Source organism: Narcine bancroftii, chromosome 9 (genome assembly GCF_036971445.1).
Source record: "Narcine bancroftii isolate sNarBan1 chromosome 9, sNarBan1.hap1, whole genome shotgun sequence".
NCBI lineage: Eukaryota > Metazoa > Chordata > Chondrichthyes > Torpediniformes > Narcinidae > Narcine > Narcine bancroftii.
The window spans coordinates 70,799,020-70,819,397 of record NC_091477.1 but is presented as its reverse complement, the minus strand read 5'-3'; the positions used below and the strand labels follow the sequence as shown (position 1 = coordinate 70,819,397).

General features: G+C 47.9%; 2 protein-coding genes across 7 annotated transcripts in view; one reads left to right on the top strand and one right to left on the bottom strand.

The window, feature by feature from the left end:
* Window positions 1–20,378, bottom strand: part of LOC138742259 (LIM and senescent cell antigen-like-containing domain protein 2) — a 131,416-nt gene that overhangs the window by 77,403 nt on the left and 33,635 nt on the right. For all 5 annotated transcript variants that reach the window (XM_069896392.1, XM_069896394.1, XM_069896393.1 and 2 more), the window contains exon 4: window positions 18,650–18,770. In XM_069896392.1, coding sequence (XP_069752493.1) covers window positions 18,650–18,770 — 121 coding nt within the window. The remainder of the gene's footprint in view (window positions 1–18,649; window positions 18,771–20,378) is intronic.
* Window positions 7,454–18,143, top strand: LOC138742260 (uracil nucleotide/cysteinyl leukotriene receptor-like). Of its 2 annotated transcripts, none has more exons than XM_069896397.1 (2): window positions 7,454–7,621; window positions 12,072–18,143. In XM_069896397.1, the coding sequence occupies exon 2, from the start codon at window positions 12,117–12,119 to the stop codon at window positions 13,113–13,115; it is 999 nt and encodes a 332-aa protein (XP_069752498.1). In that variant the 5' UTR covers window positions 7,454–7,621; window positions 12,072–12,116; the 3' UTR covers window positions 13,116–18,143. The 2 variants fall into 2 exon arrangements, with proteins under 2 accessions (XP_069752498.1, XP_069752499.1); XM_069896398.1 differs by lacking the exon at window positions 7,454–7,621 and adding an exon at window positions 8,277–8,376.

Here is a 20,378-nt window from a genome sequence, read left to right as displayed (position 1 = left end):
TTTTCTCCAGCACGTTGAAGTATCAGCGTCATTATATCTAATTAAAATACTATCGTCCTGTTGTATCTCATTAAAACATCAGTATCTGGCTATAGTTGAGTAAAACTTCAGTCCTCAGCTAGAGACTGTTAAAATTTCTGTGCTGATTTTAGTTGAGCAAAACTGAGGCAACGTAAGAAGCCAGTTGCAGATCATGCTGATAAATAATCACTGTCCATTTTTAAATGATTATAACATCAGTAGCAACTTATATGGATCTTTTTTTAATTTTACTTTTACGTTTGTCACGCTTGAAAACAGTCATTTTTAACATATTTACATATTCTTTTCGTACACTTTGCTTCTGAGGTTCAAATATAATATCAATTTACTTGTAATTCCTCTCCCTCCCCCCCTACCTGCAAACATCGAAAGAAAACCAAACAACTTAAAGAACTGAAATTAGCAAAGGAATGAAGAGAATTTCAGCGTCCCGCCAGTCTCTCTAATCTTTGAGGTGCTTCACTGCTGTTGTCTTTACACGTTTCATTGGATTTTTCGACCTGTGAGCTGTCATTATAAAGTGTTGTATTTATTTCTTAAATTATATGTTATCTTCTCTATGGGTGCACTGCTGTGCATCTTCATGGATCATTGAGTGATGAGCAGGGTGGAGTCGGACCTCCAGGTAATCGCAATACGTTGTTTTGCTACTGACAGGGCAATATCTACAAATTTAATTTGGAATTTTGTCCTCCAATTTTCCCAATAAATACAACTCTGGGTCCAGTGGGAAGTCTACTCCCATGTTAGCCTGACATTGGTCAGAGGGAAGGTGCTAGAATCAGTTGTTAAAGATGCATTCGCAGTACATTTGGAGAGTAGTGGTATCATCGGACAGAGTCATGTAACCAGTAGAGTGGATAGGGGGGAATCAGTGGATGTGGTATATCTGGACTTTAGTAAGGCATTTGATAAGGTCCACACAGAAGACTAGCGTACAAACTTAAAAAGCATGGTATAGGAGGGATGGTATTAAGGTGGATAGAGAATTGGTTGATGGACAGGAAGCAAACAGTAGGTATAAATGGGTTCTCTTCGGAATGGCAGCCAGTGACTAGTGGGGGTACCGCAGGGCTCCATGCTGAGGCCACAGTTGTTTGCAATATATATCAATAACTTAGATATGGGAATAGATAGCAATATCTCAAAAAGGATCTTACAGAAACATAAAATTCTTAAGGGTTTAGACAGACTAGATGTAGGAAGGTTGTTTCCAATGCTGGGAAAAACCAGAACCAAGGGTCACAGTTTAAGGATGAGGGGGAAGTTTTTTAGGACTGAGATGAGGAACAATTTTTTCTCTCAGAGAGTGGTGGATCTGTGCAATTCTTTGCCACGGGAAGTAGTTGAGGCCTGCTCCTTGTCAATATTTAAGAGTAGGTTAGATTTGGCCCTTGTGGCTAAGGGGATCAAGGGGTATGGAGAGAAGGTGGGAACCAGGTACTGATCAGCCATGATCATATTGAATGGTGATGTAGGCTTGAAGGGCCAAATGGCCTACTCCTGCACCCATTTTTCTATGATTTTTTTCTATGTTTCTATGATCGTGGCCAAAAGGGTCTCACCTTCGTGCAGGTCCATATGGAGTATAAAAGTACCGATTTCTAACCCACGCCTGAAGCACATTTCTGATATCCTTGGTTTTTCTTTATGTAATTTTTGTGGTGTGAGGTACATTGGTGTAAGAAATTGTATTGTACCAATCTAAGTCTGGCGTTGATCACCAATGTTACACTTTCCCTACATAAACCCGACCAACACTCTTCACTGATCGTTATTACCAAGTCCGGCTCCCACCTCTCCCTCGATCTTTGCAGGCCAGTTTTGGGACTTAAACGGATGTTTAAAAGAATAGTGCCAGGTTTAAACATCAGTAGGGAGCTGGAGGGACTCATTTTGGGTGGGCGGCCCGAAAAAGGGTGCACAGACATGTTTTCTCTCCACAGGCGCTGCCTGACCTGCTGAGTCTCCCCCAAACGTTCATTGTTTGCTCACAGGTTTGATCAGCAGGTTATTTTATCAAACACCAATGGATGGTTCAATGCTGATTAATCATCAATACCTGGGCTACTGATCAGTACCAAGATAGTTCTGATAAACACTCGAGCCCAATTACAGCTTCTGAATACATCAGTGATCGCTTATAGATAGATAACCATAACAGCCTATTAATGCTGATTAATTCATCAGTACCCAATTAAAGATTTCATCCTCGTTAATTGCACAAACTGTTCTGTGTTAGAAAGAGGGTTTGGATATGTTTAGTTTGATCGTAATCACCTAGGAATTGGGAGAGGTTGGAGGGGATCAGTTATTGTTAAATCCCTGTATTATATTGAGACAATTATTCCCTGGGCCCCACACTGCATGGACAATGACAGGAAAGTCTCACAGGAGAGAATTTGTACTTGAAGACCCATATTGTATTGAACAGGATTCATTGGTGTCTCAGACATTACAGACCATAATTGATAGGTTAATTCTTGGGTAATCCAGTTGTGTCCAGGGTCTGCTCTGCATGTACAATGGGGGTAACTATAAGATCACCAGATGTGGGAGCTAAATTAGGTCATTTGGCCCATCAAGTCTGCTCCATCATTCGAATCATGGCTAATGTATTTTTTTTCCTCAGCCCCATTCTCCTGCCTGCTCACCATAACCTTTAATAATCAAGAAACTATCAATCTCTGGTTTAAATCTACCCAATGATTTGAACTCTACAGCCAACTGTGGTAATGAATTCCACAGATTCACCACCCTTTGGCTAAAGAAACTTTTCCTCGTCTCTCTTTGTAGAGCTCGTCAAAAGAATCAAAGACTTGTTGATCCAAACCAAGGCTTTTATTAGCAAAAGACAGGAGCTCTTCACAGGTGGCCGACCAGTCCGGAATGACCCGACCTGGCTAGGGACACAACCCTTTAAGGCCCAGACAATAGGCGTGGCTTAGCTCTCAGCCAATCGCTGTAAGCGCAGTCTAGATACAGTAACTATATACACTATGGACATTGGTGATAGATCTGTACTATCACATTCACCCCTTCTTGGAGAACTGACCCTGGAAAAAAAAAACAAACAAACGAGGGAGAGAATGAAAGGAAGGGGTAGGTTAAGGACTGTAGCGGTCAGGGGGTCTGACCATCTGGCATGACCGCCGTGGTGCCGGGATTGGGGTCGCTGAAGTGGTGTCGCCAGCGGGCTCGTCGGGTGCAACCGCTCCTTCGCTCAATTCCCCAGTCGTGTTGTCGGCAGGGTGGCCCGGGTCATTGGGGTGCTGTTGGTCCTTCTGTTGCGGCATGGGGCCTGGGGAATAAAGAGTTGGGGAAGGTTGGGTTTGGGGGTTTGCTGGGTCTACCGCAACCTGAGCTAGGTCCCGCACTGAAACAGTGTCCTCCCGCCCGTCTGGGAACTCAACGTAGGTGTAATGTGGGTTCGCGTGGAGTAGAGTCACTCGGTTGACCAAGGGGTCGTTCTTTGAGTGCCGGACGTGGCGTCGTAAAAGGACAGGGCCAGGGACGGTGAGCCATGCTGGTACAGTGGTTCCTGATTCGGGTTTCCTCGGGAAAAGGAACATCCTTTCGTGGGGGGTGGCATTTGTTGTGGTACATAGGAGGGAGCTGATGGAGTGTAAGGCACTAGTGAGAACCTCCTGCCAGTGAGAGGTGGGGAGACCTTTAGACCGGAGAGCCAGTGTAACCGCTCTCCATATGGTGGCATTCTCCCTCTCGACCTGGCCGTTACCGCGTGGGTTATAGCTCGTGGTCCTGCTTGAAGCGATACCACACTCTAGAAGGTACTGTTGCAGCTCTGCGCTCATGAATGAGGACCCCCTATCACTGTGGATGGAATTGGGGTACCCGAAGATGGCGAAAATACTGTGAACGGCCTGTATCACTGAGGTGGCAGTGGTGTCTGGGCAGGGCACAGCGAATGGGAAGCGGGAGTACCCGTCGATGGCCGTAAGGATGTAGGTATTACGGTTGGTCGACAGTAGGGGCCCCTTAAAGTCTATGCTAAGACGCTCGAAGGGGCGGGTGGCTTTGATAACGTGGGAGATATCCGGACGGAAGAAGTGGGGCTTGCATTCTGCGCACACCGAACAGGCTCGGGTCATGGAGCGAATCTCCTCGACTGTGTAGGGTAGGTTGCGCGCCTTCACAAAGTGAGCAAACCTAGTGACCCCTGGATGACAGAGCACCTCATGGAGTTTCTGTAGTCTGTCCATCTGTATGCTGGCGCACATCCCCCTGGAGAGCGCGTCAGGCGGGTCGTTGAGCTTACCAGGCTGGTACAGGATGTCATAGTTAAAGGTGGAGAGTTCAATTCTCCATCTGGCGATTTTGTCGTTTTTTATCTTACCACGCTAGGTGTTGCTGAACATGAAGGAGACCGCGTGTTGATCAGTCAACAGTGTAAAGCGCCTCCCAGCGAGGTAATGTCTCCAACGACGCACTGCTTCAACTATGGCCTGGGCCTCCTTCTCGATCGAGGAATGTCTACTCTCTGGACCCTGGAGGGTTCTGGAGAAGAAGGCTACAGGCCGACCGGCCTGGTTCAAGGTGGCTGCCAGGGCAAAGTCGGATGCATCGCTCTTGACTTGAAACGGGACAGACTCATCGATCGCGTGCAGCGTCGCAGCGGCGATGTCGGATTTGATTCGATCAAAAGCCGCTCTGGCTTCAGTCGAGAGGGGAAAGGAGGTGGTCTTGATAAGAGGATGCGCCTTGTCGGCGTAGTATGGAACCCATTGGGCATAATACGAGAAAAGGCCCAGGCAGCGTTTGAGCGCTTTCTGGGTATGGGGGGGTAAGTCCATTAGGGGACGCTTGCGGTCAGGATCTGGCATGACTATCCCGTTCTCCACCACACAACATAGAATAGCGAGTCGTGTGGTCCAGAAGACACACTTGTCCAAATTGTAAATCAGGTTCAGCCGACGGGCAGTTTGAAGAAATTTGTCTAGGTTGGCGTCGTGGTCCTGGGTGTCGTGGCCGCAGATGGTGATATTGTCCAGATACGGGAAGGTAGTGTTTAGCCCGTTCTGGTCCACCATCCGGTCCATTTCCCGCTGGAAGACCGCGACACCATTCGTGACCCCGAATGGTACCCTGAGAAATTGATGTAGCCGCCCATTCGCTTCAAAGACCGTGAATGGTCGGTCCTCGCAGCGGATCGGGAGCTGGTGGTAGGCCAAACGTAGGTCAATGGTGGAGAATATGCGGTATTGGGCGATCTGGTTCACCACATCCGTGATGCATGGCAGGGGGTATGCATCCAGGAGCGTGAAGCGGTTAATGGTCTGGCTATAGTCGACCACCATCCGTAGTTTTTCCCTGTTCTTGACAACCACCACCTGGGCTCTCCAGGGGCTTGAACTGGGTTCGATGATGCCCTCATCCAGCAATCTACGCACCTCACTCCTAATGAATTGCCTGTTTTCGTAACTATATTGCCGACTTTTGGTGGCCACAGGCTTCCAGCCAGGGGTGAGGTTTGCGAAGAGTGCTGGCGGAGCAATCCGGAGTGTGGAAATGCTGCAGGATTGGCCCCGGGGAACGGGGGCGGGTTGCTCGGGTGCTTCGGGGGTGGGGCGATGGCAGACCAAGAGGGGGGCATGGGGTCCCCCAAAGTGTAGGGACACCATTCGGAACTGACACTGAAAGTCTAATCCCAGCAACACTGGGGCGCACAATTGGGGAAGGACGAATAATTTGAAGTGGGTGACCGTTACGCCCTGTACTTCCAACGTGGCGATGCAATACCCCTTTATCCCAGTCGAGTGCGACCTCGTCGCTAATGAGATCCTCTGGGTAGTGGGGATAATGTCAAGTTTTTCTGGCTGAGTTAAACGCTCCATCCCTTTAAAAAAAAATTATTTTGCTAATAAAATTGTAGAGCTCGTCGAAAGAATCAAAGACTTGTTGATCCAAACCAAGGCTTTTATTAGCAAAAGACAGGAGCTCTTCACAGGTGGCCGACCAGTCCGGAATGATCCGACCTGGCTAGGGACACAACCCTTTAAGGCCCAGACAATAGGCGTGGCTTAGCTCTCAGCCAATTGCTGTAAGCACAGTCTAGATACAGTAACTATATACACTATGTACATTGGTGATAGATCTGTACTATCACACTCTTCTAAAGGAACTTCCTTTTATTCTGAGAATGTGTCCTCTGGTCCTACTACTGGAAGGATGTTCTCCATGTCCACTCTATCTAGCCCTTCTAACTTTCAGTCAGTTTCAATAAGATCCTCCCTCACCTTCATAAACTCCAGCGAGGACCGTCCCAGAGCCATCAAATGCTCCTCCTTTGTTAATCCACTCATCCCTAAGATTATTCTCGTGAACCTCCTTTTGACATTCTCCAATGCCAACACATCCTTCCTAAGATATGGACCCCAAAACTGCTCACAGTATTCCAAAAGGCCTGGAAAAGTCCCTATAAAGCCTCAGCTTGACTCCATGTTGTACAGACCTATACCTAATTGGTTAGTTAGTTCCTAGGGTCTAACCTACGTAGGATAAGGATGGTTTGTATTTAATGCTTGATTCTGCCTGGTCAGGGTTAACGAGTCTTGAGCTCTCGAGGGTAAGTTAATCACCACATTCTACTGTGTATTAGATAAGGTTGGCTGGAGCTGAGCAAACCTTTGGTATTGCAAAACTTGCGTAGAATCTATTCCACATTGCAGATAGAGTGCAGAATTTACTGGACATGCCATGGCTGCATACAAGTTGGGGGTCAATTTCTAACCAGGACCTGGTTTACCCTGCAGTGAAACATCACAGACAATGTTCAGTGGATGGGGGGGTTAACGCAGATCCTATTGCCTGCCTCTCACTGGGCAGGGGTGTTGGCACTTACAGCTCTTTTTACCCCATAATTCTACCAATTTAAGAGGAGATGACTGAAAATGTTGCACAGACTCAAATAAGGAAGCCTTGTCCACCCCACAGACACACAGAGCCTTGCTCACTTATTCAGTGAAGTGTGAGGGTGAGACGGGGAGATTATATTATCTCTGGGCACTGGTGCACTAAACACGCCTCTGTTTCACGGATCCCGGCTCAGAAGTGCGGGGCATTTTTCAGCGATCTGCTCAGGTTGCCATGCCTCCCAGCCTCCCTCCTCACTGCCGCCGCTGTCTCTGCACCAATGTATCAGTCGTGAAGCCCCTCATTGTGGGGATCTGACACAGCCCCACAGTAACCCGCGCCAAGTACACTGACCCACTTCATAAAGGGCTCACACACATGAGAAATATCATAAAGGTCCTCTTATCAAATTTCTAGGGCGTTTAAAAAAAAGTTGAAATTCCTTTCATTTGACAAAGAATGAGCTCCCTCTGTTGGCTAGTGAACAATAGCCTGTCTCGAGCCCCAGTGCCAGTTATAAAAGAGAAACACCCTCTCTCACACGGACTCATTCAGCCCAGATCATTAGCAGGTTTGGGAATCTGCTGCTCTTGTCTGACTTTGTGCCCAAGCCTTTTCAGTGAATGAACAGCGTGGGCAGTTTGGAAGCCAAGAGTTCAGGCGTGGGACCTTTCTCGCTGAGTTCCAGGAATGTGTCCAGCAGCAGGTAAGGCCACGGGCTGTCCTTCACTGTTTTCCAGCAAGGGACACTGTGTGCCGGTAGGAGAGGCAGCCCAGAGCTGAGGGGCAGGTAAGGGGGAAAGACAAGCATGGGGGAAAAGCGGGCGATGGGCAAGAGGGGGGGACATGCAGATAGAGAGGGAAGAGGGAGAGTTAGACCCACAGTGAATGAGAAAGAAACAGCAATCAGACGACAACAATGAATGATAGAAGAGGGTGAAAAGGTGGGGGGGGGGGGAACCTATCCTCGTGTTCAAAGCTCACACAACAAAAAATTGTTACAGCAAAGCCGATCATGGAACACCGTTCTTTTCTCTGTACAAACATCCCCAGGTTTCTTGTTATATCCATGAAATTTTTTAACAGCTTTTAGGAACCTATACAATACGAGTTTTTAAGATGATTATTGTATTTTAAGTCCTCAGAGTTGCACCCCATAACCCGGCCAGAAGGTCACTACTTACTGTGGCTCCACATAGCAATATTCTCTAAGAGCATGGCACATGTAACTTCCTGCGATTCACCAAATTATTGTTGATCCTTTACTGCAGCTGTTTCCTTTGATACCAATCAAAAGTTCTTCAGAGAATTTTTGTCTGACAGGCCTCTCCAGTAGCAGGACTCTGTCATCAAGTAAACGGGAAGCTTTGAGGTTCAGGCTGCTGGAATAAGCAATGTGGAGGTTTAGAGGTTTGTGTGCGAGTGTGGATGTTCAAAGTGACGGTATTCAGATGCTAACAGGTACCTCGGCTCCAATTCAAATAAGGGAAGTTTGCAAAAAGTGATGGAGCTTATAGAAAGCAGGCAGGGAAAGTGGGCAGAAAATAAATATTTATGGGCAAGACACTGGGTGTGGGGAAAAGAAAGGGGGAAGGTAAGGGAGGGAGAGGAAGAGGGAGGGTGAGGGGAGGAGAGGGAGAAAAGAGATGGAGAGGAAGAGGGGGACAGAGAGAGGAGGAGAGGGAGGGAGAGAGAGGGGAGAGAGGGAGCAGACAGAGAGAGGGTAGTGAGAGAGGAGAGGGGAGAGACTGAGAAAGGGGGGAAGGGAGAGGGAAGGGAGAGAGGAGAGGGAAGTGAGAGAGAGCAGGAAAGAAAGTCATTGGAATTGATCGAGAGTCCGTGGTGCAAGGGTGGAGGGTGCTTGAATGCCAGACGGTGAGAGGGTTGGGTGGTGTGTTTGAAGGAGGGACATGGTGGGTGGGGGGGAGAGTTTGGGAAGGTGGGTGAGGCACTTGTTGGGGGGATTAAACCCTGTTGCAGAGAGCCTCCCCATCACAACCCCAGACTCACACCCTCACCAATATTTCTGCTGCCTCTCTGGCCCTTACTCCTACACCCCCAACACTAAGTTCCCCAGCCCTCTTCCCCCTCCACCCATCCATAATTCACCCCCTCCCCTATTTCCAGGAGAGAGCAGGAAAGGTACATAGAGAAGCCAAGCAAGAAGCTGCAGGGAAAGGGGGCGGGGGGGGAGAGGAAGATACACTAGGCAGAAGGGAAGGGAACAGAGTATTAACACTGGCAGAAAAGAGACACCCTATGCAGAGAGGGCCAGTGCTGAGTTCAGCAGCTCGTTACTTGTTTCACCCTCTCCGTTAACTGTGGGCGGAAGGGGCTTGGATTAGATGAACAGAATAGCCTGGCTCTACAAGAGACCAAAGGAGAGAGAGTGGGGAAAAACAGAGAGCATGAAGAAGGGAAAATTTAAAGGACAAAAGCAAAAGGAAAAGGAAAAGGAAAAATAAGTACCTCTGGGTTCAAGAACAGTTTCTTTCCAACAGCTGTCAGAGTCTTGAACCTCCTCTTGTTACACTACTCAGGGACTGTTCCGACACCGCAAAACGTCTGTCTGCACAGTCGCTTTTTCTTGCACAGGGGGATAACTGTGACTATTTATTATCTATCTATTGTTTCTTTTTAATGTAATTTATGTAATACTATTGTAGTCTCTTTTTTTTTGAAGAGTACCTATTGGGCTGCAGTCAGGCATGTGTACAATGCGCAATGTTAATAACAATAAACGGATCAGTTACTCTCATTGCCAGGCAGAGAAGACGTTAGAGGGGCCACAGCAGAGAGAGGCAGAGAGGAGGGTGAATGTGGGGAGGAAGGGAAGGCAAGTGTCAGAGGGATGCAGCTGGACCTTCTCTGTTAGCTTGCTTGATTGCAGTGTAACAAGGTGCTTTGTGTCAGATGATCCCTGGCTTCTACAGAATCCACCCCTCCCCCCCCCCCCCCACCTCGTCTCCCCTAGTCTCTTTGAAGATCGCCAATAACAGGGTATCAGAAAACATCCTGGGAGGCACTGCGCTACACATGCTCTGCCCCTGTGTGCAGACTATCCCATCTTGATGAGGAAGGCAAATCGCCGGTTCTGTGTCTTTATCTGTGCTGTATAAAAGACACTGTTCGACCTGCTGAGATTCCTCGGTGTGGTCTTTTCACTCTTCCATCAAAGGAGGTTGAAAGAGGGACCTTGCTGGCCTGGGCAATGCATTCCTTGAATTCTTTTTAACGGAGCAGCTTCTACCTTTGGTAACTGAATCCCTTCCCACGCCTTCTGACAGGCACCCTATGCAGAGAGGGCCAGTGCTGAGTTCAACAGCTCGTTACTTGTTTCACCCTCTCCGTTAACTGTGGGCGGAAGGGGCTTGATCCGGATCGGAGCTCCGCTCCTCTGCTTTTGTTCTTTGTCGGACTAAAGCGCCCGTCACAAGTTGGGCATTTGCACCCCCTTTCTGAAAAACCCCATCCACTTGAATGTCCCTCTCCTTTATACTCTCTTGTATCGTCTCCTTGCTGGTTTAACCAAATCCCATCTCGTGATGTCACCAGAATGATTCAGGGTTGCAGGAAAGGTGGCGGCAAATGCATCCGCTGCCAAACTCCCACCCCCAACCCCCAGAGGAAAGGTACTTCCATCCCAAAGAGCTGAGCAGCAGTGGACACAACCCCTCCAGGTATATAGACCCTGCAGGCTGTGTTCATTACCAAAGCCCAAATGCACCAACAGTGCATTTTCTTCTTGTTTTATGTTCCTACATCTCTTGCAAATCTACCTCTTAAAGACCACATGCAGTGCTGTATAAAATAATTTTTTTTTCTCAGACAGCCCTGACCCTCAAGTGCAGTTTGGAATGAAACCTGGATTCACAGTTTGTAACAAATTCTGCAAATGTCGTTAGTAATGAGTCCACAATGAGCAGTTTGTAATGAACTCTGACAATTCACAATAAAGTCTGTAATGAGGTGAAGATGCATTTTTGTTAGCAGTCTGTAATGAAGAGTGTGTATCTGCAAATTAAGTGACACGAATACTCAACAGGTCAGACATCATCGATGGAGAGAACGAGGGTATTAACATTTCAAGTCAATCAGAAATGACATTTATAAAAGTTTCTGGTCGCAAATTAAATCTTTTTTGAGCAAATTTTAAAAATAAATTTACCTTTTGATCCAATGTTATTTTTGTTAGGAGATATTAAATCAGTGGCTTTAAAATTGAAGCTAAATAGGTATCAAATTGAGTTTTTGCATTTATCAATAGCGGTTTCAACAAAATGCTTAGTTATTACGTGGAAATCTGATTCAAATTTAGGGATGGAAAGATGGCAACAATGAAATGAAATCCTGTATTCCTTTAGAAAAAATTACGTATAATTTAAGAAATAAATATTCTTATTTTATTAAAGTTTGGAGCCCTTACTTGAAAGTGTTGATATCAAAGTATGAGGGTCTCGATCTGCCCCATTGGACATCTTCACTCCTGCAGACATGAAGCTCTTTAGTTAGAAGGTTAAGATTAAATAATGATCTCCCCTCTCCTTCTTTCTTTCTTTGTAGTTGGGCCAGGAAGCAGGGAGGGTAGTAGCTGGGAGGCAGGGTTTTTTTCATGCATATAAAAATGATTGATCATAAGATATATGTACTTAGATGTAGTAATTATTGTTATGTTTGTATTGATTAATCTTAAATAAAATATTTTTTTAAAAATCAGAAATGACAGCATATACTGAGCCAGGTTGTAAAGGATTTCCTTATGACACAGAATGGACCAATGTTGTAATGGGGCAGTGCATGAGTTGACGTCATGAAGGCAACGTGTGAATGGACAGAATTTACGGTGGGATATTGAGCCGATATAAAGAATGGTCCGTTTGTAATCAGTAATCGCGCTAAGTGTTGGATCTGCAGCAGAGGGAAATAGATAGAATGCAGTTGAAACACTCAATAGGTCAGATGGCCAGTGTGGAGATAGTTATGTTTCAAGGCAAGGGTTCGAAGGGATCTCAGACCTGAAACCTAAACTGCTTCGCTCTCTCCATGTGCCACTTGACCTGCTGAGTGTTTCCAGCCTCTTCAGATGTCCTGCCCACCCACCCCCACCTGCAGTTTTGCATTTGATTGGAGTAACAGAGCCACTGCTTATTTTCCAGATTCCCACTGAAGTGCCACTGTGTGAGACCAGGGAATAGACGACCATGGCATACCCTCTCCTGTCCGGCAACGTCAGTGGCCCGCAGTGCGCCCAGGAAAGCGCCGAAGAGAACCTGTTCTTCTCCTCCTTCTATGGAGTGGTGTTCGTCCTGGCCTTTGTGGGCAACATCCTGGCCGTGTGGGTGTTCTCCTGCGACAACAGCACCAACACCACCACCAACATCTACCTGATGCACCTGGCAGTGGCAGACCTCTCCTACGTGCTCATCCTTCCCATGAGGATGGTCTACCACCTGAGCCAGAACCACTGGCCCTTTGGGGAGGTGCCCTGCCGCATCACCGGCTTCCTCTTCTATCTCAACATGTACGCCAGCATCTTCTTCCTGACCTGCATCAGCGCTGACCGCTTCCTGGCCATCGTCTACCCGGTCAGATCCATGCGCGTCCGCAAGCCGCTGTACGCCAATGTGGCATGTGTGGCCCTGTGGGCGGTGGTGGTGGTGGGGGTGGCCCCCATGCTGGGGGCTCCACAGACCCTGCAGAGCAGCAACACCACCACAGTCTGCCTCCAGCTGTACCGGGAGAAGACGTCCAGCTTCGCCCTGCTGCCCCTAACCGTGGGCTTCGTGGTCCCATTTGTGGTCACAGTCACTTGCTACCTCCTCATCATCCACAGTCTCAGGAGGGGTAAGCGCATCGAGAGGCACTTGAAGGACAAGGCCATCAAGATGATCATCCTGGTGCTCATCATCTTCCTTGTCTGCTTTGTGCCGTACCACATCAACCGCTACCTATACATCCTGTCCACCAGCACCGAGCACTCCAGCTGCCGGGACAGGAAGCTCATGGCCCTCAGCAACCGCATCACATCCTGCCTGACCAGCCTCAACAGTTGCCTCGACCCTGTTGTCTACTTCTTTGTCGGTGAGAAGTTTCGAGAGCGCTTCTGCCACTTTGTGTGTGGCCAGAGGAAGAGGGCACAGTCCATCAGCCACGAGACCAAGACTAATGAGAGTTCGCTCAGCGGCAAGTCAGAGCTGTAGCCATGATGGCAGGGGTAGTGTGTGGGTGCGCGTGCACGTGTGTGTGAGAGAGTGTGGAGGGGTGTATGTGTGTGTGTATGTGTGTGTGTGTGTGTGTGTGTGTGTGTGTGTGTGTGTGTGTGTGTGTGTGAGAGAGAGTGTGTGGAGGGGTGTGTATGTGTGTAAGAGAGAGAGAGTGTGGACGGGTGTGTGTGTGGGAGAGAGAGTGTGTGGACAGGTGTGTGTGTGTGTGTGTGGGAGAGAGAGTGTGTGGAGGGGTGTGTTTGTGTGTAAGAGAGAGAGAGTGTGGACAGGTGTGTGTGTGTGGGAGAGAGAGTGTGTGGACGGGTGTGTGTGTGTGGGAGAGAGAGTGTGTGGACGGGTGTGTATGTGTGTAAGAGAGAGAGAGTGTGGATGGGTGTGTGTGTGTGGGAGAGAGAGAGTGTGTGGAGTGGTGTGTATGTGTGTCTGGGTGTGTGGGAGAGAGAGTGTGTGGAGGGGTGTGTGTGGAGGGCTGTGTGTGGGTGTGTGGGAGAGCAAGTTTGTGGAGGGTTGTGTGTGTGTGGGTGTGTGGGAGACAGAGTGTGTGGAGGAGTGTGTGTGTGTGGGTGTGTGGGAGAGAGAGTGTGTGGAGGAGTGTGTGGGTGTGGGTGTGTGGGAGAGAGAGAGAGTGTGTGTGTGTGTGTGTGTGTGTGTGTGTGTGTGTGTGTGTGTGTGTGTGTGTGTGGAAGGAGAGAGAGTGTGTTGGTGTGTGCATACATTTGCCAATTTGTTGAGATGAATACGTAATCATCACAGCCTGGATGTAGTTGGAGTGTATTAGATGATCCAAGTCAACCTGATGTCTACTATTGTTGCACCAGTGAAATCCCATTGGGTACATGGTGCTGAGCATGTAGCCCAGGTGAAGTCTGTCAGCACACGATTGTTGTACCACTGATGGTGATCTCTGGTGAGGTAAAGATTGGAGTGTTGGTGAAGACATGAACTAAAGTGACTGGAGCCAGGTTGATGTTTGATTTTGCATATGTTGGCACTAAGGAAGGTTGTGACATCTATCCATGGAAAATCACAGCTGTATAAAATAACCACAACTCCATCTGTGCCTTTCGTCCAACTGAATTGGCTGCCCGAGACATTGGAGACAAGTGAAATGAAGGGGTTAATTAAAAGAGTAAGTGATGCTGGAATCATCAGAGAAAACTCTCCCTGAGCTGCCACCACCGGCTGGGGAGGCTCAGGCAGGTTGGCAAGTGGGTGTGGGGCACACTTACAGTGTGTCACTGTAAGCTATACATTGAATCCCTCAACCAATTGGGAAAGGCAGGCAAAAAAAACCTTCTCTGAATGGATCTTGACTGCGTGAAAAATGAATCCAATGTTCTTACGTGGATCAATCAAACAAACATCAAAAACATCTCTTTGCCTCATCCAGGGCCCTTGCACCCGCAATGTTCTTTAACTTGTAAAGTTAAGGCCGATGAGCAATTGTGGCCACTGAATTAAAGCAAGATTCCATTCCCAGGCAGAGTGCAGAATCCCATGGAATTATGTACCCACGCCCACCTCCCTGGGATGGCCGGTCCATCCTGGGATCTGACTAGCTCAGGAAAGCTGCTCCCTGGATGAAGGGCCTTCCACTGATTCTACTGCATCTCCTAGTTCATAGCCTCTTCATGTGGTCCTTGTGTGTGGGGCTGGGATTTGAATATCTGCTCTAAATAATAGGGGTTTCAATGTGCTCCCGTGGATACACATTGAGGATGTACAGCCCAAACCCTGCCATGAAGTAAACTTTTCTGTTGGTAAGCAGGAGATACAGGAGGCTGTGGATGCTGGAACCTCAAGCAAAAATAAACCAACACCCTGAGACACTGGAATCGTGATTGAACACAGGGAAGGCGGAGGGGCTTGCCAGATCAGGCAGCACCTGCGGGGAGAGAATGCTTCAGGTCTTGATAAAGGGACCCGGCCCAAGGAGGGAGGTGGACACTCCTGAAGTAGGGTTTGGACCCCAAACGTCGACTGTTGCTCCATGGATGCTGCCTGGCTCACTGAGTCCCTCCAGCAGCTTGCCTTTCCCTCTTTCATTAAGTGGATGCTTTCCATACTCCTGCAAAATATTACAAAATCAGAAATACATGGACTGAACTGGTCGACACCAGTGTTTATGTGCTCACCAGTGCATCCCATCATTCACTTCTCCACCCAGTGTTAGCTGCCACTGGGTGACAGGGTAATTATTTGTTCCTTGCCAGCTGCTGGTGATGAGACCAACAAGTACCATCAAGTACAAAATCCATGATTCTTTCCTTCTGCTCAAAGATAGCTGAGGCAAAAGAGATTTTATAAAGCAAATGTTTGTCAACTGGGTTTTAACGTGCATGGATGCAGGGTTAAGGGTGAAAGGGGAAACATTTAGGGGGAACTTCATCACACAGAGAGCGGTGGGAATGTGGAACCAGCTGCCGGTTGAGGTGCTGAATACAGGCTCAATTTTAACATTTAAGAAGAATTTGGACAAGTACATGGATGGGAGGTGTGTGGAACGTTACGGACTGGGTACAGATCAGTGGGACGAGGCACAAAAATGGTTCGGCACAGACTAGAAGGGCAAAGGGGTCTGTTTCTGTAGGGCTGTAGTGTTCTATGGTTCGATGATGCCTGCCTTCAGTTGAATGCTAGCAGATCAATAGCTCATCTGCATTCTCTCATCGTCTGGTTAGGCCACCCTTGGAATATTGCATTTAGTTCTGGTCACCTCATTAGATGCTTTGGAGAGGGTGCAGAGGAGATTTACCAGGATGTTGTCTTACGAAGAGAGGTTGACAGAGCCCTAGGGCTTTTCTCTTTGGAGCAACGAAGTATAAGAGTGACTTCATGATACAACAGTGACATTCAGAAGATCTTAGATAGAAAAATAAGGGTCATGGATGTGATTAATGTGAAGTATTTTGACATAGGTCAGCACAATATTGTAGGCTGAAGGGCCTGTACTGTGCTGTAATGTTCTAAGTTCTCAGCCAAGGAGCCAAACTCTTTCTGGTAGGTTTTAACTTGTACAGCAATAAATCAATTCAATGCTGCCACCTAATGGCCTTATTCAGTCACTGCAAGTACAGTGTTGAATGACACCATTCACTGCCTGCTCACCTTGTGACTGAACCTCTTGCCCAGTGGGACTCCTTACTCTCCAACCCACCATTTCCTCCCACAATTTTCCCTTCAACATCTTCATCCATTTTCAATCACTTTCCTTGTTCCCGTGATAAAAAAAACAATTTACGTCTCCAACAAGAGCAACACACAAAATGCTGACGGATTCAGTGCGTCAGGCCGCACCCGTGGAAGGCAATAGGTAGTCAACCCTTCATTGGAAATATCTTCAACGCGGTTTATTTTCATAGCATCTGCCCCAAAACTGTATTTTTCTTTCTTAATGGGAAACTCAGAAACTACACCCAGAACTCCACTGATGTTAAATCAGAAACTGACATTAAATCAGAAATCCACTGATATTAAATCCACTGATGTAAAATCAGAAACTGGTCAGTCTTGACCCAGCCTTAGGTGCCTCCTCAATTTGCTCGACCCTTGTTGTAGGTTGCCATGGCACATCATGTCTTGTTGCGATCACGAGGTGCCTGTCCTGTTATGAGAGGATCGATAACCTCATTAATCTCAAGTTTTCACCGATTACAGAGAACTCCCCCAACAAAACAGCGCCACCGGTCTAGGTGTCCTCTCTGAGTTGGTATGGAATTAACGCTATTTTTTTCAACGAGGGATGATGCATGGAAATCTGGGAACGTTATCCCATTATTTAATCAATCAGTGGGACCCACCCCACCACCCCAAACTCAAACTTAGTATAAACCGAGATCAATGCAGCTCATTGAGCTTGATCAGCTGAATGAGAAATGAGAACAAGAGTTTTCTCCAGACACCACTACATCGATTGCACCCTTGCTTGCAAGCCTTCAGACAGCAAGCAGCAGCTGTACAGTATATCTCACCAACACTCTCTGAACAAACAATCCCCACCCACACACCCAATGTTATTACATCATCCCCACTAGAATTCGCAGTAACACCATCGTGTCCCACCACATTCCCAGAGTGGCAACATCACCACCAACATTCCAGCTACACATCATCCATCCCAACACTCCCAGTGTTAGAACAAATCCTTATTGATATTCCCATACTGATATTCCCAGTGTTACATCTCCACCAATGTTCCCAATATTATCATATTATCCACTGACAATCCTGATAATTCACTGTCCCATCTGATGCCGCATCGACCACCACAGCTTCCCTAATGCTACACCCTCATCATCTCACCATTTAAGCCACCCGTCCTCCTCCCCCACCCTTTCACACCCCTCCTCTTCCGCCGTACCCATCTGCATCCCCACCCTTCACACCCCCACCCACTGACACCAAAACGCCACTTCCCCAGCTCACTTTTCATGCCCATACCCCTCCCTCACCCCGTCCCTTCACACCCCCATCCCTTCACATCCCACCCCTCTGCACTCAAGCACCACACCCACCCCTTAACACCACCCATGCCCCCACAAAGCACCACAATAACCTCATTGTATCACTGGAATTCTGCTGCCACTCGAGATTGGGTCTAACCCCTCAATTACCAGTCACAGACACCTCTGTCAATGCTTTCAGAGACAAATGTCACTTTCCAGGTAGCTGACAGCAATCGCTTTGTATATTTTTACTCTTTGTATGATATGCTAATCCCATTGTCTAATCCTACAAAATGCACATCATCCTCACCCTTCCCCTGTGTGCAATGTTTCCCACCCATGTGGCACCGTGCCAGGAAGGAGGCTGCAGGGATGCTGCATTGTGGCCAGGACCTGCGTGTCGTTTGGAACGTCAGCGCCAGATCGCCAACACAAGGTTCCATGAATCTCATTCCTCTGCATGCATGCACCATACTTTCTTACCTGGCTTATTTGCCCTCATAACAATGATCCTGTATATTATTATATGATTTGAATACATTATTTCTATTGAACTGTACATTTGTCTCTTTGTTAAATGATTTGGGGATTTAAATAGCATTTTCACAAAGGACGCAGTGCTGTTGTACATTTTTCTGTGAGCAAAGAAGTTCTTGGTGAAGAAAAGGAGCAAGGTTCCTCACTTTTAATCTGGACGGAGTCTCCCAGCTTCACAGACAGAGACAAATATGGCAAGTGGCAAACGGCAATGAGGCATTAAGCAAAGGCCAAATGTTTCTGCCTCCAGCTGAATGGATTTGCAGAAAAACAGAGATTTCCCTGGGTTCCAGGTGAACATTCAGTCAATGCCAAATGCCCATTTTCAATACTGCCTGACCTGCTGAATGGTTTTGACCATCTTGCTCACCTCATCACTTGCTTTATTTCCCAGTGACAAAATGCTGACCACACGCCAACCCAGAACAGCCTTGTGCCCCAAGCAGGGAGGGCCTGGGCAGAGGGGGGTTTGTGTTGGGAGGCGCTGTGTTACGCATTTCAATCTCCTGGCTGGGTGCCTGCGCCTACCTGCCCGCGTTCTTCACGAAACCCAGGTCTGCCAAGGCCACCGAGCAAATCTCGCAGCAGAAGCAGTCAGGGTGCCAGTTGTTGTTCATTGCTTTGATGACGCGGCCGATGATAAACTCCCCTGGATGGGCAGAAGGAGAGCGAGTGAGAAACCAGCAAGATTCCCAGTGGGCAAAGGAAAGAGGATGACATCCCTCATCAAACCCAAAAGGAAGTATGAGAGAACTAGGTCCATGCAAAGGAATAGAGCATGGAAACAGGCCTTCAGCGCACTGTGTCCGTCCTGTCAACCACCCTTTAACCCTTTTCATTCTCCCTACATTCCTAGGCACGGTTAGCAAAGCAGTTAGCGCAACGCTGTTACAGCGCCAGCGATTGGGACCAGGGTTCAAATCCTGCGCTCTCTGTAATGAGATGGTACATTCTTCCGGTATCCGCTTGGGTTTTCCCCGCGATCTCCAGTTTCATCCCACCGTTTGAAACTTACCAGGGGTGTAGGTTAATTGGGCGGCATGGACTCGTGGGCAGAAATGACCTGTTACTGTGCTGTATATCAAAATTTAAATTTGAAATTTTAATTTTAATTTAAAAGAAATTTAACTCCCCTTTAGATGCCACCTCTCACCCACACACCAGGGAGAATTTACAGTGACCAATTAACCCCCTGACCTACACGGTTTTGGGATGTGGATGAAACCTGGAGCACGACCACAGGGAGAGCATGCAAACTCCCCACAGACAGCACCCGAGGACTGAATCAAATCCGGGTTTCTGGTGCCCTAAGGCAGCAGCTCGACCTGTGGTGTCACCATGCTAGCGATGGATAAAGAACTGCTTTTCAGTGTTCCAGCAACACCTATCATTTCCTGTGGATTTGGGAAGAGCCAGTTGACATGGGAAACTGGGAATTCAAAGCTGCCCATCCGGAGCAACTCCAAATCCAGTTGCAGGAACCATTCTTCCTGCGTCCACTGGACTGCAGATGGAGCAAGAGATATTGGTTCTGTCCCTCACTCAGGGTCAAGAGCTCCTGGAGACGCAGACAGGAGCTGGCTGTGACTCTCGTCCAGACATGGAGAGAGAGAGAGAGAGAGAGAGAGGGAGAGAGATGGGGTCTAGGTGTGGGCATTCAAACCCAAGGTGGTCCAAGGGGCAATTGTGACAGGACACACTGATCAACAGGAGCTGTGGGGGGGGGGGGGGGGTGTAATGCAAAAGAATGCCGGGGTGTGTAGGGAGTTATCCCTAAAGTAGAGGTACCATGGCATATTTGATGCCTCACAGCACCAGAGTCCCAGGTTCAATCCTAACCTCGGGTGCTGTTTGTGAGCAGTTTGCATGTTCTGGCTGGGTGCTCTGGTTCCCTCCAACGTCTCTTGGTGAGTTGGAGGGTGAATTGGCCAGATTAATTTTCCCCTAGCCTGGGGGAAATGTGGAGAGAATTAAAAAGAAGTGGGACTAGTGTAAAATGGGTAGTTGATGGTCAGTACGGACTGTAGCCTGAAGAGCCTGGCTCTGCCACTCCATGACTTGAAGGGAATTGGATAGAATGAAGACTGAAATAGATGCAGAGGTCAGGAAGGATTATGAACTCAACTCAGGGAAGAATTTGATCCTAATTCAGACACATCAGGGCCAGTGAGGGAGAAGAGCTTCAAAACACAGATAAGGAAGAGTGGGATTCTCAGCTGGTACAGACTGGGATGGGGGTGTGGGCAGTTTTAAATCC

What these genes read in the sequence shown, in the direction of transcription:
- LOC138742260 (XM_069896397.1), top strand. Translation starts at nt 12,117, where the DNA reads ATGGCATACCCTCTCCTGTCCGGCAACGTCAGTGGCCCGCAGTGCGCC.